The 19,180-nt window shown below is 46.0% G+C and overlaps 2 protein-coding genes across 2 annotated transcripts; both read right to left on the reverse strand.

The window, feature by feature from the left end:
- Positions 1-371: 371 nt before the first annotated feature.
- On the reverse strand, positions 372-3,124 carry LOC130679086 (putative nuclear envelope pore membrane protein POM 121B). Its single transcript, XM_057486803.1, has 2 exons — positions 2,330-3,124; positions 372-1,061 (listed from the first exon to the last, which is right to left on the reverse strand). Exons 1-2 carry the CDS (start codon positions 2,682-2,684, stop codon positions 820-822), a joined length of 597 nt encoding a protein of 198 aa, XP_057342786.1. The 5' UTR covers positions 2,685-3,124; the 3' UTR covers positions 372-819.
- Positions 3,125-3,777: 653 nt separating this feature from the next.
- LOC130679347 (nuclear envelope pore membrane protein POM 121-like) lies at positions 3,778-18,723 on the reverse strand. The gene is given in 14 exon segments (XM_057487945.1): positions 3,778-3,812; positions 4,387-4,695; positions 6,132-6,491; positions 6,494-6,529; positions 6,532-7,267; positions 8,219-8,256; positions 8,408-8,510; positions 8,660-8,714; positions 9,239-9,309; positions 13,001-13,172; positions 14,715-14,795; positions 16,429-16,569; positions 16,889-17,098; positions 18,503-18,723. Coding segments are annotated over 14 exon segments (2,556 nt in total). The 5' UTR covers positions 18,712-18,723.
- Between the last annotated feature and the right edge of the window lie 457 nt (positions 18,724-19,180).

Genomic DNA, 19,180 nt, shown 5'->3' on the forward strand with positions numbered 1-19,180 from the left:
AGGCCCTGGTGCCTGTAGATGCAGGAGGAAAGCTGTAAACATGTGAAATTGTGGAATGAATATTATAAAAGAATATGGTGTTTTTATTGTATTCATAGGAATGTTAAGGAATGGGCAATAGGAGTACCGTCCCTATATTTTAGATGTAAGCCTCAACCCACATGTGTAGGATAGGATTTAATTAATAATATAGTTACACTTAATAACCAAAAGACATATAGCTTGCATTTTATACAACCTGCTTAAACTTTATATAGCCTTAGACACATACCTTAGACACATATCTAAAAGTCTATATAATCTTACATGCTTAAAGTAAAAATCATAGCCCACATGCTTAACCCACACGCTGTCTTATACCATTTTCTGTTTAGCACCTAGCACGTAGCTTACATGAATTACTAATCACAATAGACTAGGGGAAAGTTAAAAATTAAATGTTAAATGGCTACTATTAGAAGAAATAATGATATTTACTTAAGGGTAATAAGCTGAAATTATGTAAACTGACAGAAAAAGGAATGTTTTATTCATAATTTTAAAAAATGTTCAACATTATGTAAACCGTAAAAAGATACAAAAATAAAGACCCTGCCGCTTGCTGTCAGGAGATGTTACAACTTTAATTGGGTGTTTCATCTCCTCATTCATCTCACTCGCTGACGCTGTCCTTTCCTTGGTGACCCACACCTCAGCTGGAGCTGGACTCTGGCACTGAGCCCATTCCAAATCTGTTGTGCAAACACAGACATGTTCTGAGGCATGCTGGCCATATGGAAGGCAAAGGGTGGGCTCTGGCCAGATGCACCCAGGGAGTTCTTACTCAAGCAACCCCAGAAAGGGGCTGTGCCACCAGTGTTCCCACTCTGTCCTCCCAAAGTTGAAAGCCCCAGTGGTGGAGCTGCTGTGGGGGGCAGCCATGCTAATCCCAAAGCCCCAACTGTGAGCAGAGCCTGCTGACACCCTAGACATGAAGGGTGATGAGGTGCTGCTGCCAAACACTGAGCTACTGGTCCCACTGCTGGTGGTCTGGGTCGTAGCTCCAAAGCCCAACGTGATGGCTGCAAAACAGGAGGAAACAATATCATCTTACTCCAGTAAGAATTGCTACCATCCAAAAGACAAACAACAACAAATGCTGGCGACTTTGCAGACAAAGGGGAACCCTCCTAAACTGCTGGTGGGAATGTAAATTAGATCAACCATTGTGGAAAGCAGTATGGAGGTTCCTCAAAAAGCTCAAAATAGAAATACAATTTGACCCAGGAATTCCACTTCCAGAAATTTACCCTAAGAATATAGCAGCCCAGTTTGAAAAAGACAGATGCACCCCGATGCTTTTGGCAGTGATATTTACAATAGCCAAGAAATGGAAGCAACCTAAAGGTCCATCAGTAGATGAATGGATAAAGAAGATGTGGTACATATACACAATGGAATATTATTCACCCAAAAGAAGAAAACAAATCCTACCATTTGCAACAACATGGATGGAGCTAGAGGGTATTATGCTCAGTGAAATAAGCGAGGCGGAGAAAGACAAGTACCAAATGATTTCACTCATCTCTGCAGTATAAGAGCAAAGGAAAAACTGAAGAAACAAAACAGCAGCAGAATCACAGAACCCAAGAATGGACTAACAGTTACAAAGGGAAAGGGACTGAGGAGGATCGGTGGGAATGGAGAGATAAGGGCAGGGAAAAAGAAAGGGGGCCTTATGATTAGCATGTATAATGTCGGGGGTGCACAGGAAGGGCTGAGCAACACAGAGAGGACAAGTAGTGATTCTACAGTACCTTACTACACTGATGGACAGTGACTGTAATGGGGTATGGGGGGAATTTGGCAAAGGGGGAAGCCTAGTAAACATAATGTTCTGCATGTAATTGTAGACTGATACCAAAAAAAAATACATTACAAAAGGCCATGAATGATCTTCCTTTCTGCCTGTCTCTTCATGTCATTTTATCCCACTTTCCTTTTTAAACCTCTAGCCACACCTGGCTCTTCTCTGCTCGTGAAAACATGAGCACATCTCTGCCTTCAGGCCTTTACTCCTGTGCCTGCAACACACACACAGCCGCTGTCCCTGCTCCCAATTCTGGAACTGCGGCCATGGCCTCAGTTTGCTATTGTGTCAGAAAGGCTGCTGCTGACTACCTAAATAGCTCCTCCAGTCATGAGTTACACTGCTACCTGACGCTGTTTATGGATAACTTCGGTGATAACATCTAAATCTTCACCACAGCGTACAGCTCCAAAAGCAGAGACTGTGTCAGCACTTAAAACAGTGTCTTGCACTGCAGACTGAGTCCATTCTAAATCTCACCTGCAATCCCAGATGTGTCCTGAGGTGTGCTGGCCATGTGGAAGGTAGAGGGTGTGCTCTGGCCAGCTGCACCCAGGGAGTTCGAATTCAACGCTCCCCAGAAAGGGTTCTTGGGACCAGTTCTCCCACTCCGTCCTGACCCCACACCGAATGCCCCAGTGGTGGAACTGCTGTGGGGCGCAGCCATGCTCATCCCAAAGCCCCCACTGCCAGTGGGGACTGCTGACACCCTGGATGTGAAGGGCGATGAGATGGTGCTGCCAAACACCGATGTATTGGTCCCGCAGCTGGTGGTCTGGGTCACGGCTCCAAAGCCCGAGGTGATGGCTGCAAGAAAGGAGGAAACATGGATCATTGTCTAGCCCCATACACAAAAGTAAATTCAAAATGGATCAAACCCCTGAATGTAAGCCATGAAACAATAAAACTCTTAGAGAAAGACAGGCAAAAATCTCTCAGACATAAACATGAGTGACTTCTCCATGAATATATCTCCCCAGGCAAGGGAAAGAAAAGCAAAAATGAACAAATGGGATGATATCAAGCTTAAGAGCTTCTGTACAGGAAAGGGCACCATCAACAGAACAAAAGGGCATCCTACAGTATGGGAGAATATATTCGTAAATGACAGATCCGATAAAGGGTTGACATCCAAAATATATAAAGAGCTAACACACCTCAACAAACAAAAAGCAAATATTCCAATAAAAAAATGGGTAGGGGAGCTGAACAGGCAGTTCTCCAAAGAAGAAATTCAGATGGCCAACAGACACATGAAAAGATGCGCCACATCACTTATCAGAGAAATGCAAATTAAAACCACAATGACATATCACCTCACACCAGTTAGGATGGCCAATATCCAAAAGACAAACAACAACAAATGTTGGCGAGGTTGTGGAGAAAGGGGAACCCTCCTACACTGTTGGTGGGAATGTAAATCTGTTCAACCATTGTGGAAAGCAATATGGAGGTTCCTCAAAAAGCTCAAAATAGAAACACCATTTGACCCAGGAATACCGCTCCTAGGAATTTACCCTAAGAATACAGCAGCCCATTTTGAAAAAGACAGATGTACCCCTATGTTTATCACAGCACTATTTCCAACAGCCAAGAAATGGAAACAACCTACGTGTCCATCAGTAGATGAATGTATGCACAATGGAATATAATTCACCCAAAAGAAGAAAACAAATCCTACCATTTGCAACAACATGGATGGAGCTAGAGGGTATTATGCTCAGTGAAATAAGTGAGGCAGAGAAAGACAAGTACCAAATGATTTCACTCATCTCTGGAGTATAAGAGCAAAGGAAAAACTGAAGGAACAAAACAGCAGCAGCATCACAGAACCCAAGAATGGACTAACAGTTACAAAGGGAAAGGGACTGAGGAGGATGGGTGGGAAAGGAGGGATGAGGGCAGGGAAAAAGAAAGGGGCCTTATGATTAGCATGTATAATGTCGGGGGTGCACGGGAAGGGCTGAGCAACACAGAGAGGACAAGTAGTGATTCTACAGTACCTTACTACACTGATGGACAGTGACTGTAATGGGGTATGGCAGGGAATTTGGTGAAGGGGAAGCCCAGTAAACATAATGTTCTGCATGTAATTGTAGACTGATACCAAAGAAAATACATTTTAAAAGGCCATGAATGATCTTCCTTTCTGCCTGTCCCTTAATGTCATTTTATCCCACGTGGCTTTTTAAACCTCTAGCCACACCTGGCTCTTCTCTGCTCATGAAAACATGAGCTCATCTCTGCCTTTGGGCCTTTACTCCTGTGCCTGCAATGTCCTCACCCCCAGCCGCTGTCCCTGCTCCCAATTCTGGAACTGCGGCCATGGCCTCAGTTTGCTATTGTCTCAGAAAGGCTGCCGCTGACTACCTAAATAGCTCCTCCAGTTATGAGTTACACTGCTACCTGACGCTGTTTACAGATAACTTCTGTGATAACATCTAAATCTTCCACAGCAAACAGCTCCGAAAGCGGAGACTGTGTCAGCACTTAAGACAGCACCTGGCACTGCAGACCGAGCCCATTCAAAATCTCACCTGCAAGCTGAGATGTGTTCTGAGGTGTGCTGGCCATGTAGAAGGCAAACAGTGTGCTCTGGCCAGCTGCACCAAGGGAGTTCTGACTCAAGCATCCCAAGAAATGGGCCGTGCCACCAGTTCTCCCACTCCGTGCTGCCACAAAGTCGAATGCCCCAGTGGTGGAGCTGCTGTGGGGGGCTGACACACTCATCCGAAAGTCCCCGCTGCCAGCAGGGCCTGCTGACACCCCAGATGTGAAGTGTGATGAGGTTGTGCTGCCACTGCTGCTGGTGGTGTGGGTCGTAGCTTCACAGTCTGAGGTGGTGGCTGCAAAAGAGGAGGAAATGAGGATCATTGTCTAACCCCATACACAAAAGTATATTCAAAACGGGTCAAAAACCTGAATGTAAGCCATGAAACCATAAAACTCTTAGAAAAAACATAAGCAAAAATCTCTAGGACATAAACATGTGTGACTTCTTCATGAACATATCTCACCCGGCAAGGGAAACAAAAGCAAAAATGAACAAATAGGACTATATCAAGCTGAAAAGCTTCTGTACAGGGAAAGACACCATCAATAGAACAAAAAGGCATCCTACAGTATAGGAGAATATATTCATAAATGACAGATCCAATAAAGGGTTGACGTCCAAAATATATAAACAGCTCACACACCTCAACAAACAAAAAGCAAATAATCCAATTAAAAAATGGGCAGACGAGCTGAACAGACAGTTCTCCAAAGAAGAAATTCAGATGGCCAACAGATACATGAAAAGACGCTCCACATCGCTAGTCATCAGAGAAATGCAAATTAAAACCACAATGTGATATCACCTCACACCAGTAAGGATCGCCACCATTGAAAAGACAAACAACAACAAATGCTGGCGAGGGTTGGGAAAAAGGGGAACCCTCCTCCCCTGCTGGTGAGAATGTAATTTAGTTCAATCACTGTGGAAAGCAGTATGGAAGTTCCTCAAAAAATTCAAAATAGAAATACCATTTGACCCAGGAACACCACCTCTAGGAATTTACCCTAAGAATGCAGCAGCCCAATTTTAAAAAGACAGATGCACCCCTATGTTTATAGCAGCACTATTTACAATAGCCAAGAAATGGAAGGAACCTAAGTGTCCATCATTAGATGAATAGATAAAGAAGATGTGATACATATACACAATGGAATATTAATCAGCCATAAGAAGAAAACAAATCCTACCATTTGCAACAACATGGATATAGCTAGAGGGTATTATGGTCAGTGAAATAAGCCAGGTGGAGAAAGACAAGTGCCAAATGATTTCACTCATCTCTGGAGTATAAGAACAAAGGAAAAACAGAAGGAACAAAACAGCAGCAGAATCACAGAACCCAAGAAAGGACAACAGTTACCAAATAGAAAGGGACTGGGGAAGATAGGTGGAAAGGGAGGGAGAAGGGGGTGGAAGAAGAAAGGGGGCCTTATGATTAACATGTATAATGTGGGGGGGCATGGGGAGGGCTGTGCAACACATAGTAGACAAGTAGTGATTTTGCAGCATCTTACTACGCTGATGAACCGTGATTAATGGGGTACGTGGGGGGGACTTGGTGAAGGGGGGAGTCTAGTAAACAATGTTCCTCAAGTAATTGTAGATTAATGATACCACAAAATAAAAAAATTGGAGGAAACAGCTGTGGTGCTGCCAAAGGCTAGCTGGGTGCTGGAGATGGTGCCAAAAAGAGAGGCTGCGGGTTTCAACCCATGAAAACCTGACCACACAGTGCTGCCAAAGGCTGGCTGGGCTTCCGAAAGGAAAGGAGCTGCCGAAGCTGGGGGCCAGTGCTGGCTGGCAGTCCCCATCTGCTGTCAGTGACTCCAAACGTGTGCTGTGGGGTGACTCCGGGATAGGATGGGACGGGGGGCCTGGTGCCGGAACTAAAGGGAATGTTGAAGGCTGGGGTGGTAGTGCTGCTAAATGTCAGTGCAGGCTGGCTCGGGGCGATGGGGGCGGAGGTCATGAGGGTGCCACTGAAGCCACCGAAACTGGCTGTGCTGCTGCTAGCAGCTGTCTGGATGGCACCGGGCAGGGACTGGCTGAAGGTGATGGCTGTTGTTGGAGCAGGTGTGGCCAGAGCCTGCCAAACTGGAGTATGGAGCCCATGGCTGGGCAGAGCTGGCAGCAGAGGCAAGGGGGGACCCAAAGAGGATAGGCTGGGCAGTGGAAGCAGTGGGGCTGGTCATGCTGCTCGCAGTGCTGGTCACACTGCTCACACCAAAGCCAAAGACAGGCTTCCGGGCAGAGTCTGCGGCTGTGCCGGTGGTGGTCCCCCAAGCCACTGCTGAGGGGACACTGACACTGGCCAGGCCAGGGAACAGAGGGGTATTCATGCTAGTGTCTGAAGTAGTTGTCTGACTGAAGGAGGAAGGAGTTGACAAGGGCAAAGATGTAGGTAGCCCTGTGCTGCTAAAAACAGGACTGAAAGTGAGGGGCAGTCTGCTGGTAGTCGGGGTGTGGGCAGAGCTGGAAGATGCCTCCTTTGTGACTTGGCAATGGCTGGATGGCACAGGACCCTCCTTCCCACTTTTAGGTGGAGCCACAAAGATGGGCTTGAACATGGGATGTGCTGAAGACACAGCAGGAGCTGCCCAGGCAGAAGGGTTAGCAGGTGGTCTGCCCGGCATTCCAAAGAGAACACTGGGCTTCAGGGTGGGGCTTGGGGCAGGCGGGGCCTGGGGTTTGGCAGATGTCTCAGCCTGAGAGGCTGGAGGTGATTTGGTGGTGTCACTGGCTGGTATTGCGGGAGAGGCAGGGGTCAGCCCCGAGAAAGGGGCTGTGTATCTGGAGTCTGGGGAGGGGCTGGGGAGGGGCCCTGGCTGTGAAGAGCCAAGAGAGCCCAGAAGGCCAGGGGTCTACAGGGGCGAACGGGCCATGGGCGTGGCTGTTAGGCAGGGAAATACTTATGAGTGGGGTGGAAAGAGTACAGGGTCAGCAAAGCCCCCTAGAAAGGACTCGGTTAACCAGTTAAATCTAGACATCCAGAAAAGATTCAGAGTTAGTGAGTTAATCAGTTAAAGCTCAAAAGGTCAAGAGAAACTTGGCATGGAAGGTTTGAATATTCCCCAGATAAAAGTATCTGAGCACAGCCCATGTCTTCACTGTGTCCATTAGATCATTGTATGATTTACTCTAGCCTGCTAAAAGGCCCACCTATAAACAGCAAAGTAAAGACAGGGAGATCCCACCTTAAAGCCAAAATTGTATTAAAAAAAAAAACTAGGAAGTTTCAGAAGAAAGATTCTTAACATACTCTAGCAAACAAATAACTCTGCCCACCTTGGAGGAAAGGCAGACAGTCTTGATAAGCTAATTTTGCAGAATTACTTAGAGGACTGATGAGTAACTTGATGTCCCATCAAAGATACTTGAGACCACTTAACAAGCCCACACCCTAGCCCTCTGTCACATTCCTGAAAAATCCTTAAAAGAGGGAGCCCCCAACCTTTCACTGTGCGTAACTTTCTAAGTGCGTAACCTTTTAACTTTAAACTCCCTCTTTTCAACCTTTCAGGGTGCTGCACTCCTCTCTCTGAGGTCACCTGCATTTCCTAAGTGCATAACTTCAACTCTTCCCAACCTTTCAGGGCACTCCTCTCTCTGAAGTCACCCACACTTTCTAAGTGTGTGACCTTTTAATCTTAAACTCTTTCTCTCCAACCTTTCAGGGCACTCCTCCCTCTCTGAAGGTCACCTGCATTTCTTTCTGGCTAAGTAACTTTAAATAAAACTTTTACTCTGCTTCACTACTGTGTCTCTGCCCTTCAATTCTTTGTCACGGCAGGGACAAGAACGGAGTAAAATACACAACGCTTCCCACCCAACATTGCCACTGCAGCAGATTCTAGGAAGAAGAACAGAAAATGTCAACTATGGTATCTCAAACGTGATGGTATTTGGTGCTCTAGAAGCCTTGCTGGGCCAGGGATTCAGGAGTCAACAAATATGACTCTGGGAACCATCTCTGGAGTGTGAAATTAACCCATATTCCTTACCAGTCTTATCCTCGAAGATCCTCTTCAGCCACTGTGACTGAGCTTGCTTCTCCTGGTAATACTCTTCGACCGTGATCGAGTGGCTGATCCAGGGAGCTGGAGGCTACCAAGAGAAAAAGCAGAAACCAAGCCAGTCAGAAGGAAGTGAAAGAAACTTGTACTGACCCTTCCATTCCTGAGATGCAGGGGAGCCAGACTGGGGTGGGAAGGGGTGGGTGGACAGACCATACCAAGATCAGTGGGATCCCTCACCTGGAGGGCACCAGGGGAAACTTGCATCTGCATGGCTGGGAGCTGCTGGGTGTTGCTGGAGAATCCCAGGAGTTCTGCTCCCTACATGTGGTTGTATCTGCAAATAAAGTATCAGATTTACTTTCTTCCTGCTCTCTTCCAGAAATGGAGAGGTTTGTCTGTCCAGCCTAGTTTTTAATACTGAACTTTCACTAGGTGTCTCTGAGATTCTATCTTCTATGGTTTGGGCACTTGGATGGTGTTGGCAAGATTATTTCTAATAGTCAAGACGACTTGAAGTGGTCATTGCTCCAAATGCGTGCACATGGTTGCTTACTGGACAGAAATTGCCTGGTCTGCTCAGATTCCCCCACCTAGGCTTACCTTACCCCAAACCCCCCAGGTGGCCTGGGTTATGCTATACGAGTCTGGGCAACCTTTCTCCCTTACCAGACCATAAACCCTGAAGGACAGGAACATCTCTCTCTGTAACTACCAAGCCCCACACAAATCAAGGCTCAGTACATGTTTCCAGTGGTTTGTGGTCCATGCGCCCTCCATACACTACCGCCAACACATGCCACACGTTCATCAACTTACCCTGTTCTCCCTGGGACTCCTTGTTTACCGGCGGAGCAGAAGAGCCAGATCCCTGAGGACCATCCTCTTCTCTGTAGGAGGAAGAGGCACAATTAAGTTTAGAAAAGCACTGGATAACTTCTTACACCCTCCTAACTACAACTGACCAAAGTCTAGAACAACCATGACTAAGATCTCAGTGTGTCAAGACAACAAAAAGAAGCAAAGAAAATTCCTAAAGAAATGAAGGGAGGCAGTTCACAGAAGCCATAGAGACACCTTTGTCTTAAAACAAGCAGAAAACGATCTTCAGAACCTTACATACAACCTGCCAAGTTTCTGAGAGTCCTAGTCACACCTCTATCTCTAAGAAAGCAGCATTCTAGTCGGGCACCTAGGGGGTCAGCTGGGATCTAGAATGTGAAGCCTGCTGCCCACCCCCATCAGTCACTCTGTTCACTCTGTCCCATGCAAGCCCCTCCCCTTATGCCCCAGCCCCTCACGCTGCAGCATGAGGGGAAGCAGAGGCCGGTGTGGTCACACTGTGTGACGACTGCAAGAGACAAGAGCAATTCAGGGCGGCACCATCTCTGCTCTTTAGATGTGAACCGTTTTGATTCTCCAAATCGGAGTCTCAGAAAGCCTAAGAGCCAAGTAAATTTCCCTCCTTTCCCACCCTCTCATTAATCCACACAGCAAATCACCAATTACCTCATTTTCTTTTCTGGACTCTCTGGTGTCTGTGAGCGGGACAAGTCTGGGCTGGAGAAGGGTGAGGCACTGTGACGCCTCTTCCAGAGCAAAAAGCCAAACACAAGTCACGTGACTGACCTTGGGAATAACATAGGATCTGACCTTCAACATAATTCTGTGGCTCTAATCCATCACTATAAAAAGTCTCCTTTTCAAGTGACTAAAAAAACATTTCTTTGTGAAGTGGGGCTTCTGAAAAGTGAGTCAATTGCCAGTATTTGAAAGGGTTGTCATTGGCCAAAGTTGGAAAAGTTGCATCAGAAAGAGCAGCTACAATATACTGAGGATCATGAAATGTTTATAAAATATCATCAGTTCATAAAGATAACACAGCAAGAATCATACTGGTCACCTTTGGAGTTAACTACGGCATCAGTGCCTGCTTATTATCCTGCCACTCCTATAGATAGGGCTTGTTCTTCTATCTAGAATTACACAGACCTTCAGTTAACAAATGCAGAGGGGAGGACAGAATTAGAACATCCCCATTTTGCCACAATGGACATAGACAAAGGTGAAAAATGGCCGCTAAAATCAGCAGGTGAAAAGCTCATAGGAACAATAAAGTGAAGGATCAGACTGACACCTGAGCCCAGTGGGAGGCAACCACACAGCACGTGCTCCCGATGTTATGCGATCATAAGTGCACAGCAGCACCTCTGCCAAATCACTGAACTTGAAACTCATCAAGTCTCAGGAGCCAACTGCCCATTTACAGGGAAAATAGGGATAGAGTACTTGTCAAAACGGCACCATGACGAAAACAAAATCCAGAATGTAGTAAATTCTATAGAACATAATGACTCAGACTTTTCAAAAGTAAGAAAAAGTGTAGTAGTAGTACCATTGATTGAGTCTAAGAGAGGCCTGACGTCCCCGCTGCGGGGGAGGGCGCGCGCGGCCGCCACCCCAGCCCATGTGCTCCGCGCCTGCGGTGGCGGCGGCAACGGCAACGACCGCGGGGACAGCCCGCGGGGGGAGCCTGACAGCTGGAGGCCGCCAGGGGGCGCCGGCCACGCGGGCCCGGAGCGCCCGGGGAGGCCGCGCTGTGAGGCCGGCGACCTGCCGCCTGAGGCTCCTCGGGCGGGCTGAGGCGCTAGGCGCTGGGAGCCGGGACCCGGCACCCGGGATAGCCGGCATCCTGGCGGGGCCCGCGCACCCCGGGGCTGTGTCTGGCGCACCCCAGGACCGCGGAGGGGTTCTACCACCGCGGGGAGCTCGCTGGCATGGCCGGCCGGCCTGAACAGTGCGCCCGGGGAGGCGGAGGCCCCGGTGCACGCGCGCCTCCCGCGGTCGGCCCCGCAGCTGCCCGTGTCGCGGGGGTGGCTTCCCGCGCGGCTGCATGGCGGGCCGTGGAAACGCGGGCTCCGCCCCCGGGGGACCAACGGGCGGCGGAGGGCGGTCCCTCGCCCCGCCCACCCCGGCGTCCCGCCCCGCCCCCGGCGCGGAGCTCCAAGCATCATCGCTCAGCACAGGCCTGTTAAAAAGTTGATTATTTTTACCCTATCTGCTTGTTAGGCCATCAGATACAACCTTGTATAATGCTAAGTCTGAAGCGCTGAGTGTGAATTAAGTCCCCTGAAATGTAAATTTCGGTACTTATTTTGGTGGCACTTCTTGAATACTTACTATGGACAGTGTAGACGCATGAACACTTTACATCTACTGCCTCACAACTATCTTATGAAGTAGGTCAAAATCATTATTTCCATAAGTGTACGACCTTACCATCAGATTTTTTGTTACATATATTAATTAAATACCTTTAATGCTCAAAAAAAAAGAGTCTAAGAGACATGTGAACCAAACACAATGAGTTGATTTTTGGTCCCTGATTCAAAGTAACTGTAATAAGACAGGGAGGGTAAGAAGGGCAAATTGGAGCGATAATAACTAATATTAAGTCATTATTATTCAGAGGAATAGAGGCATTGTGGTTATTAATGTTCAAAAAGTTTTTAAAATACACTGAAGTACCTACAGGTGAAATAACGTGTTTGTACTTTAAAACACAAGAGGAAAACCAATTTGGGGTGGGGGTGTTGATGGATCAGGACTGACAAAACACTGTTAGCTGCTGGAGCCACATGGAGGTTCATTATGATATTTTTCCTTCCTTTTGTGTATGTATGACATTTGACATAAAATTGTAAGAAGGGGCAATGACTAGGTATGTCAGGTCTGTTGTGATCACTGATTGAGGAAATGTGTGTACAGTGCTCAGCAGAGGGCCTAGTGCAGAATAGATCCAGGTAAAGCTTCATACTATTATGCTCTGCATTGTCATAACTGCTTGGCCGGAGCCCTCATCTCCTATATTTGTCATTTATCATTAATGTGTCATTTATATTACTCTAAGAGCCTTCTGTATGGATGAAAACTTATGTCAAATTCTTTCTCCTCTCAAAAACCTCCTTCACACATGTGTTACTTTTTTTCCAGCTCCTATATATTGGGTGCCTGCTTACTGACAAGCACTGTAATGGGTGCTTTTCAAACATTACCTTCAATCTTTATAACAATCCTTTAGAGATGAGAAAAAGAGAATTTAAGTCATTTACCTGCCCAAGAGTCTATAGCTACTAAGCACCAAAGCCAAGATTTGAACCCAAGTCATTCTGGTAGCAAAACTTGATCTGTTCTCCAGTCTACACTACATCCTTTCTAAAAATAATTATAACCACTTATTTTTAAAACTTTCATTAAATTCCCAGTGCCTAGAGGATGAATTTACAACCCAATGCAATTCAGACTCAATCTACCTTTTTAATCAAATTAGTACCATTTTTTGAATTATTCATCCTCTGTCTATTTATCTATAATAATGGCTCTGTCTTGTATCAGGTTTCCACATAGGCATTCTGGGCTTTCTAGTTTGTTCCACTGGTCCATAGCAATCATTCAAGGGTTGGTAACTGCTGTTAGCTTAGAGGTGATCTCAGCATCTGACAGAAGGTGGCTAGTAAGCACTGCATAATCAACTAATAAATGCAAAGAACCCAATTCTGCCACACCATCAGGTGTGTGTACCTGAGAGATGCCTCCAGTAGAAGTGTAGGAACTGGTCATGGCATTGCAGCTGGACATACGGATGCCACATGCGCATGTGCCCTTCGAGCAGCTCACAGCAGAGGTGCAGGTTCTCTTACGCAGCTCGCCATCTGAGCTCTGGGAACTGAGGCCTCTCTTCAGAGGCCCAGGCCTAACAGGGAAATAAAAGGGGAAAACACAGATGTGCTACTGAAAGGCACCAACATTGTTTTAAGGCTTCATCCACGGTCACAAAATCATTCTAACACAATGGAAAAGGATAATGTTGTTAATTTTACTGTTAATTCAGCTAAATATGTCTCACAAAGTCAGAAAGGGAAAGCTCAGTATTTAAAAGATTAAAAGTATGATTCTACTTATATATACTCTAGGAAACGCACACAAATCTATAGTGACAGAATGGGGACCAATGGATGCCTGGCAACAGGGACAGGATGAGAGGGAGATTTTTAAGGCTTCACCAAGGGGCATGGGGAAACTTCTGGCAGTGGTGGTGATGTTCATTATCTTGACTGTGGTGATGGTTTCGTGGGTGTGAAATTTAGACAAAATAGTTATTGTGGCAAGTTACTCAAAATGTTCCTCTCTGATTTCAAAGAGGAAAATTTATAGGACAATAATTCTGATAAGGATACATGTCAAAATTGATCAAATGGTACACTTCAAAGAGGCACAGTTTATTTATGTCAATTATACCTCAATAAAGGTGTTTTAAAAAAGTTTAGGAGGAACCAACCACTTTTTCTAAGATTCAAACTGAAACAGAAATTCTCTAAACATCTTTCCTGTGAAATAGTCATCCAACCTTTGTGACAGCACAGACAGCTCACTGTCTCCTGGCTGATGAATGTCAACCACAGAGCAGTTTATCCCTGCACTAGATGCAAACATACTTTCTCTCACTTACTTCACCTATGGATCCCATCTGGAGCCAAGCCAAGCCAATTGTCCTCCTTTCTTGTAATAGTCCTTCAGATTTTTGCAGGCCATTATCCTTCCCTCCCTCATTTCTTTACACCCCTGAGGTTTTTCTCCTTTGGCTAGTGCTTATGTACCTTTAGAACCCCCTCACCCACCACCACCCCGTGACATCTTGAGTTGCTTCACTCTCTCGCAGTGAATTTTGGTTTGTGTCTGCCTCCTCTTGCAGTGCAGCACAGCCAACCAGCAGCACTCCATGGACAGCAGGACTAAGGCATTCAGGACCTCCACTGACCTGCCTCCTCCTAGTCTTTGTTCTGCTATCAGCCCAGAGTAGGAGCATGTTAAGCTTTTTTGGCAGCCATATCATAGTGCTGACTCCATTTAAAAATGTAACTTACCCCAAGCCTTTTCACACACATTTCCAGCCTTTTTCCCTCCCAGCCAATTCTTCCTCAAATATAATTAAGCTAAAAGGCAGAAATCTCACATTTTTCTTAAATTTCGTACTGCTGCATTATATCCATTGCACAAACCTTGTGATCTTTTTGTTACATACTTGGTTATTCAGTGTATCTACAAACCCTCTTAGCCTTAGCATATTTTATGCATATTAAAGAAAAATAGTAAAAGGAATTAGACAAAATAGTTATTGTGGCAAGTTACTCAAAATGTTCCTCTCTGACTTCAAAGAGGAAAACTTACAGGTCAATAAGTCTGATAATGACCCTTTCCCAAACAGGAAACCTCACCCAGATGGATTCTCACTTACTCAGGCACAAAAGCAGCAGGGACTCCGTTGGCCACCTCGGGCTTAAAAGCTGAATGGCCTCTCCCACTGCTGTCATGGCACCTGTGACAAATCACAAACCATCAGTTAGATGATACGACCTCTCCTTTAAAGCATACTCTCATATTCCTGGGATCTTATACTCTTTCTATAGAACATAGGTTCATGATAGACAAGAAAAGGTTGCCTCAGATCTCAGAGATTCAGGAAGGTCAATTTATTCTAGGACTGTCCTAATCTAATAAGAAAAGTATAAAAATGCATCAAGACCTTTTGAACTATTCAGGTGTACTTATTATTTGCTAACTTCTCACCAAAGCACTGCAATCACAAATTTAATATCCTACCATCTGTAAACTAAAGACAAAAAACACTTTAGCGACCCACCTACACACATCCCCCAGTGCTCTCACTTAGTTCAGTCTGTAAGAGAAGAACTCCACAGGTCACAGATAAGGGCCTGCGCATGGTGCACATAATCACTGCTTATTCCAATTATGGGAAACACAACACAGAGCCCTCAGTTATAGGCTCACTGGGGTCTAGACAAATTACCAACCTGGAGAACATGAGAAACCTGTTTTGACCATAAGAATAGTTATTTTCTCTCTGACCTCCAACACACCATCTCCCTCTGCCACTCCTGCTTAGTTGGCTGACATGAGCTCAGACTGCTCCCTTGTAAAGCATATCCCTAGTATTCATTACCTGATCTTCCAATGTTACTTCCAATCAATCTTCCAATGAACACACTTGCATTTATTAGTATTTCCTTACCTAATGTTGCCATCTACAGTATCAAAGATGGCCAGCTGTGAACCTGCAGGTTATGGCTAACCTGGTGTAACTGATGAGGACAATGGTTCTATTTCTCAAATGTAGGGCCCACTGTCTCCTCAGAGCATGTTTCCTTGACCACCTTATATACAGAGCTCCCCCTTTCTCATGACCCTTTTATAGCACTGCTTTTTAAAAATCTTTATATACTTACAATAATTACCCTGTTTCATTGATTACCCAAGTCTCAGGAGACCTTTGCTTGCTCACTGCTCTATCCACAGTACCTGGAGTAGGCTCTGGCACATGGTGGGTCTTGGAATTTGTTGAATTACAAGAAAATCCTTAACGGACTCCTTGGAAAGCAACAAGCAGTTCTGCAGCTTACTCAGCACCTTCAACTTCCTCTCTTTCCATCAAGGAAACAGACTGCTTACTCTATTTTCGTTACATTTTCAAAAACCAAATAATGAAACTGGTTTTACTTTCATTACTCATAAAGCTACCATACTCCAGTCTTCACTGTTCTTTGCTAAGTATTTCCTTCGGCTCAAACATGACACCTAAGCAGATGGTCACCCAAATAACTGACCACCACAAGGGGAAGATTTTCAGCATTCTCTCAAAATAAAATTTGACACATTTATATCAAAAGTATGAAGCTGATGTGGCCAGTAACTGTTGGCTTTTCTCTAGTACTTATGGAAAAGGTATATTACAAAATGTATGTAACCTGTGCCTAATGAAAGGCATAGCATTAAAGCTCTTGTTACCAAGCTCTTCCATGAAAGCCAAAGAAGGGGACCTGTCATTCACACACAGGAGGTGGCCTCTGATTCTTTTGGGGAGTGATCTCTCTTTCAACAAATCCCAGGAGCCCGTGTGGGAGGCACGTTGAGTACTCTGCAGGGCATGTTACCTTCTTTTATCCTCCTGACCAGCAGCAGATGTTTGGTCTTCCTCCTCCTCCACTGTCCTTTTCTTCCTCTTCCAACGTTTGAGGGCAAGCAGAACAGCCTCCTTTGACCATGGGTCTGGGGCCTTAGGGATCTGCGCTGCTCTGTAACAGAAAACAGGATTCTAGCATTAAGATATTCTGATCATCATGCTACATAGCATGAACTTCAGGCGCTGGAAATCAGAAGCTATCCAACAAGCAAAAGGGTAATTTATACACTCACACAAATGGCCCTTAGCTGTTAAGCTACAGTCTTGGGAAAAACCCAGAATATAAAAAACTGCTCAATAACTGGAAATTGAGATTTCTCCCTCACATAAGGAGCTTCTTCCTTTCCTTTGAGTTAGTTATTCTCTCAGATGAACAACTGCAGGAGAATAAAGTGGACACACTGGGAGTCTTTTCCTCCAGCAATGCTTACATTGGAAAACGAGCCAGGTTGCTCCCGGGAGGAGCGATCCTCACTGTCGAAGACCTGCACACCACTCTGGAATGACCACGAGACAGCACATGCTTCCTGTGACCGCCATTCCAGCACAGCGTGGGAAGCACACAGGAATACTGGGTCTGCTGGATTGGGTATCGTCTTGGACATGTTATGCCAAAGTGGTGTGGTGAAGTCCCACAGACCCTGTGGAGAATGGGAGACACATTATGGAATCAAAGCAGCTTAGAAGAATGACAGAAAGTTTAAATTCCTTAAGAACCATGTGGGTTCAGTTATTTTCCAGAGAGCTTAAGCCTCTAAGCAACACAAACACAGCATTTTTATGGTACTTTCCCCATTCCACCTAAGGGCAGAAAGTGGCAGGTATTTGACAGCTGTCCCTGCAATGGATTCAACAACTTTGAGGGGGAAATTGAAAAACTGCCCACAAGTAAAACTACAGTGGAAGAAAAGTGTGTGTAAGGACGTGCAGGGACAAATTTTACAAGAATCCTTCAATCTCTTATGCTAAATCATCAGAAATATACACCCAAAGTCAAACATTTTAAAAACCTGAATGTTCACCTTTTCAAATAAATGTACTTATCAAGGATCTAGTGTTGTCACCGAAGTTTTGAATTTTGTTGTTATCACTCAACTGGGACTAAACAAAAACACAAGTCTTTTTAATCTAATCATCTTTATCAGCCAATTTATATCCATCCAGGACGTTTCCTGGGTACACCTCTTTGAGTTCGGCTGATACAATTTATTGGTCCAAAGATAAAAAAGTAACAAAACCTTTGAGAGTACTATACTTTACAGACAGAAGGTAGTCTCACCTGAAGCAGGGATATTTTAAGTGATTTACCAAGTATTCTGCTAAACCCATTCTGTATTAAAGTTCAGAGCTTTAAGAACTGAAAGAAGGACTGGCAACAACGTGGATGGGGTAGAGGGTATTATGCTCAGTGAAATACGCCAGGCAGAGAAAGACAAGTATCAAATGATTTCACTCATCTGTGGAGCATAAGAACAGAGAAAAAACTGAAGGCACAAAAGAGCAGCAGCCTCACAGAACCCGAGAATGGACTAACAGATACCAAAGGGAAAGGGACTGGGAAGGGTGGGTGGGAAGGGAGCTAGAAGGGGAATAAGGGGCATTAGGATCAGCCTACATCATGATGATGTAGGGGGGTGGGCACGGGGAGGGCAGTATAGCACACAGAGAAGACAAGTAGTGACTCTATAGCATCTCACTACGCTGATGGACAGTGACTGTAATGGGGTATGGGGGGGACTTGATAATGGGGGGAGTCTAGTAACCACAATGTTGCTCATGTAACTGTACACTAATGATCCCCCAAAAAATTAAAAAGTAAAAATAAAAGGAATAGAAAAATGACCCAAAAAACAGAACTGAAAGAAGGGAACAGTTCTGGCAGCACATCTCATAGCAGAGGCTAAAGGGAGGCAGGACACGGTGGACGCGCACCAAGGTGTTTGAAGAGGTGAAAACGGCACAGAACCCACTGAGGACTGAAGAAAAAAAAACTTTCAAAATCTCAAAGTCAAGTCCTCCGCCTGGGGAGGGTCAGCGTGTCTTACCGGTGGGAAGGCCTCCGAGGGGACTCGAGGAAACGAGTGGGGACTGACGGGGGAATGCGATCACGCCGGGCAAATGGAGCCGGCGGGGCGGGGCTCGTGGGGCGGGCGCGGCTTGCGAGGAAGGCCTGGCGCGCCGGTGGGCGCCGGCTCCTGGCCTCCGGATCGGGGGCGGGCTGCGGGGGGCGGAGCTTGCTCAAAACTCCTCCCATTTGAAGCGACAAGCGAGCTCTGTCCGGCGGGTGTCTCCTCCAGACTGCCTGCCTTCGCTAGCGCGCAGGGCCTAGAGGCGGGCGTGCATTGTGCGCTGGCGGGCCTTGTGCACTGGCGGCGCGCGCTCCCGTTGCCGGGAGACGGCGCGCGAATGGCAGGCAGCTCGGGGCTCGCGGCTCAGGACCCCCCCAGGCTGCGGCGGCCCCCCAGCCAGCTCGACCAGCGCGGCCGCCGCGGGCACCAGGTAGCACGACACCCGTTGGCGAGACGGCGAAGAAGAAACAGGAAAAGGAAAAGAAAAGCATTTAAATCTTTCATAAAGTCACTTGGTATAATGTGAACTTTTTTTTTCTTTTTTTCTTTTTTATTAAGGTATCGTTGATATACACTGCTCTGAAGATTTCACAAGAGAAACAATGTGGGTACTACATTCACCCGTATTATTGAGTTCCCCCCCTACCCCACTGC

The sequence above is a fragment of the Manis pentadactyla genome, chromosome 10 (genome assembly GCF_030020395.1).
Source record: "Manis pentadactyla isolate mManPen7 chromosome 10, mManPen7.hap1, whole genome shotgun sequence".
NCBI lineage: Eukaryota > Metazoa > Chordata > Mammalia > Pholidota > Manidae > Manis > Manis pentadactyla.

Bases quoted from the DNA above. Each gene is read 5' to 3' on its own strand.
- LOC130679086 (XM_057486803.1), bottom strand. From the start codon at position 2,684: ATGATCCATGTTTCCTCCTTTCTTGCAGCCATCACCTCGGGCTTTGGA. The intron at 1,062-2,329 runs GTGAGATTTAGA...CCTGTTTTGCAG, and splicing joins GGACACATCTGGGATTGCAG to CCATCACGTTGGGCTTTGGA.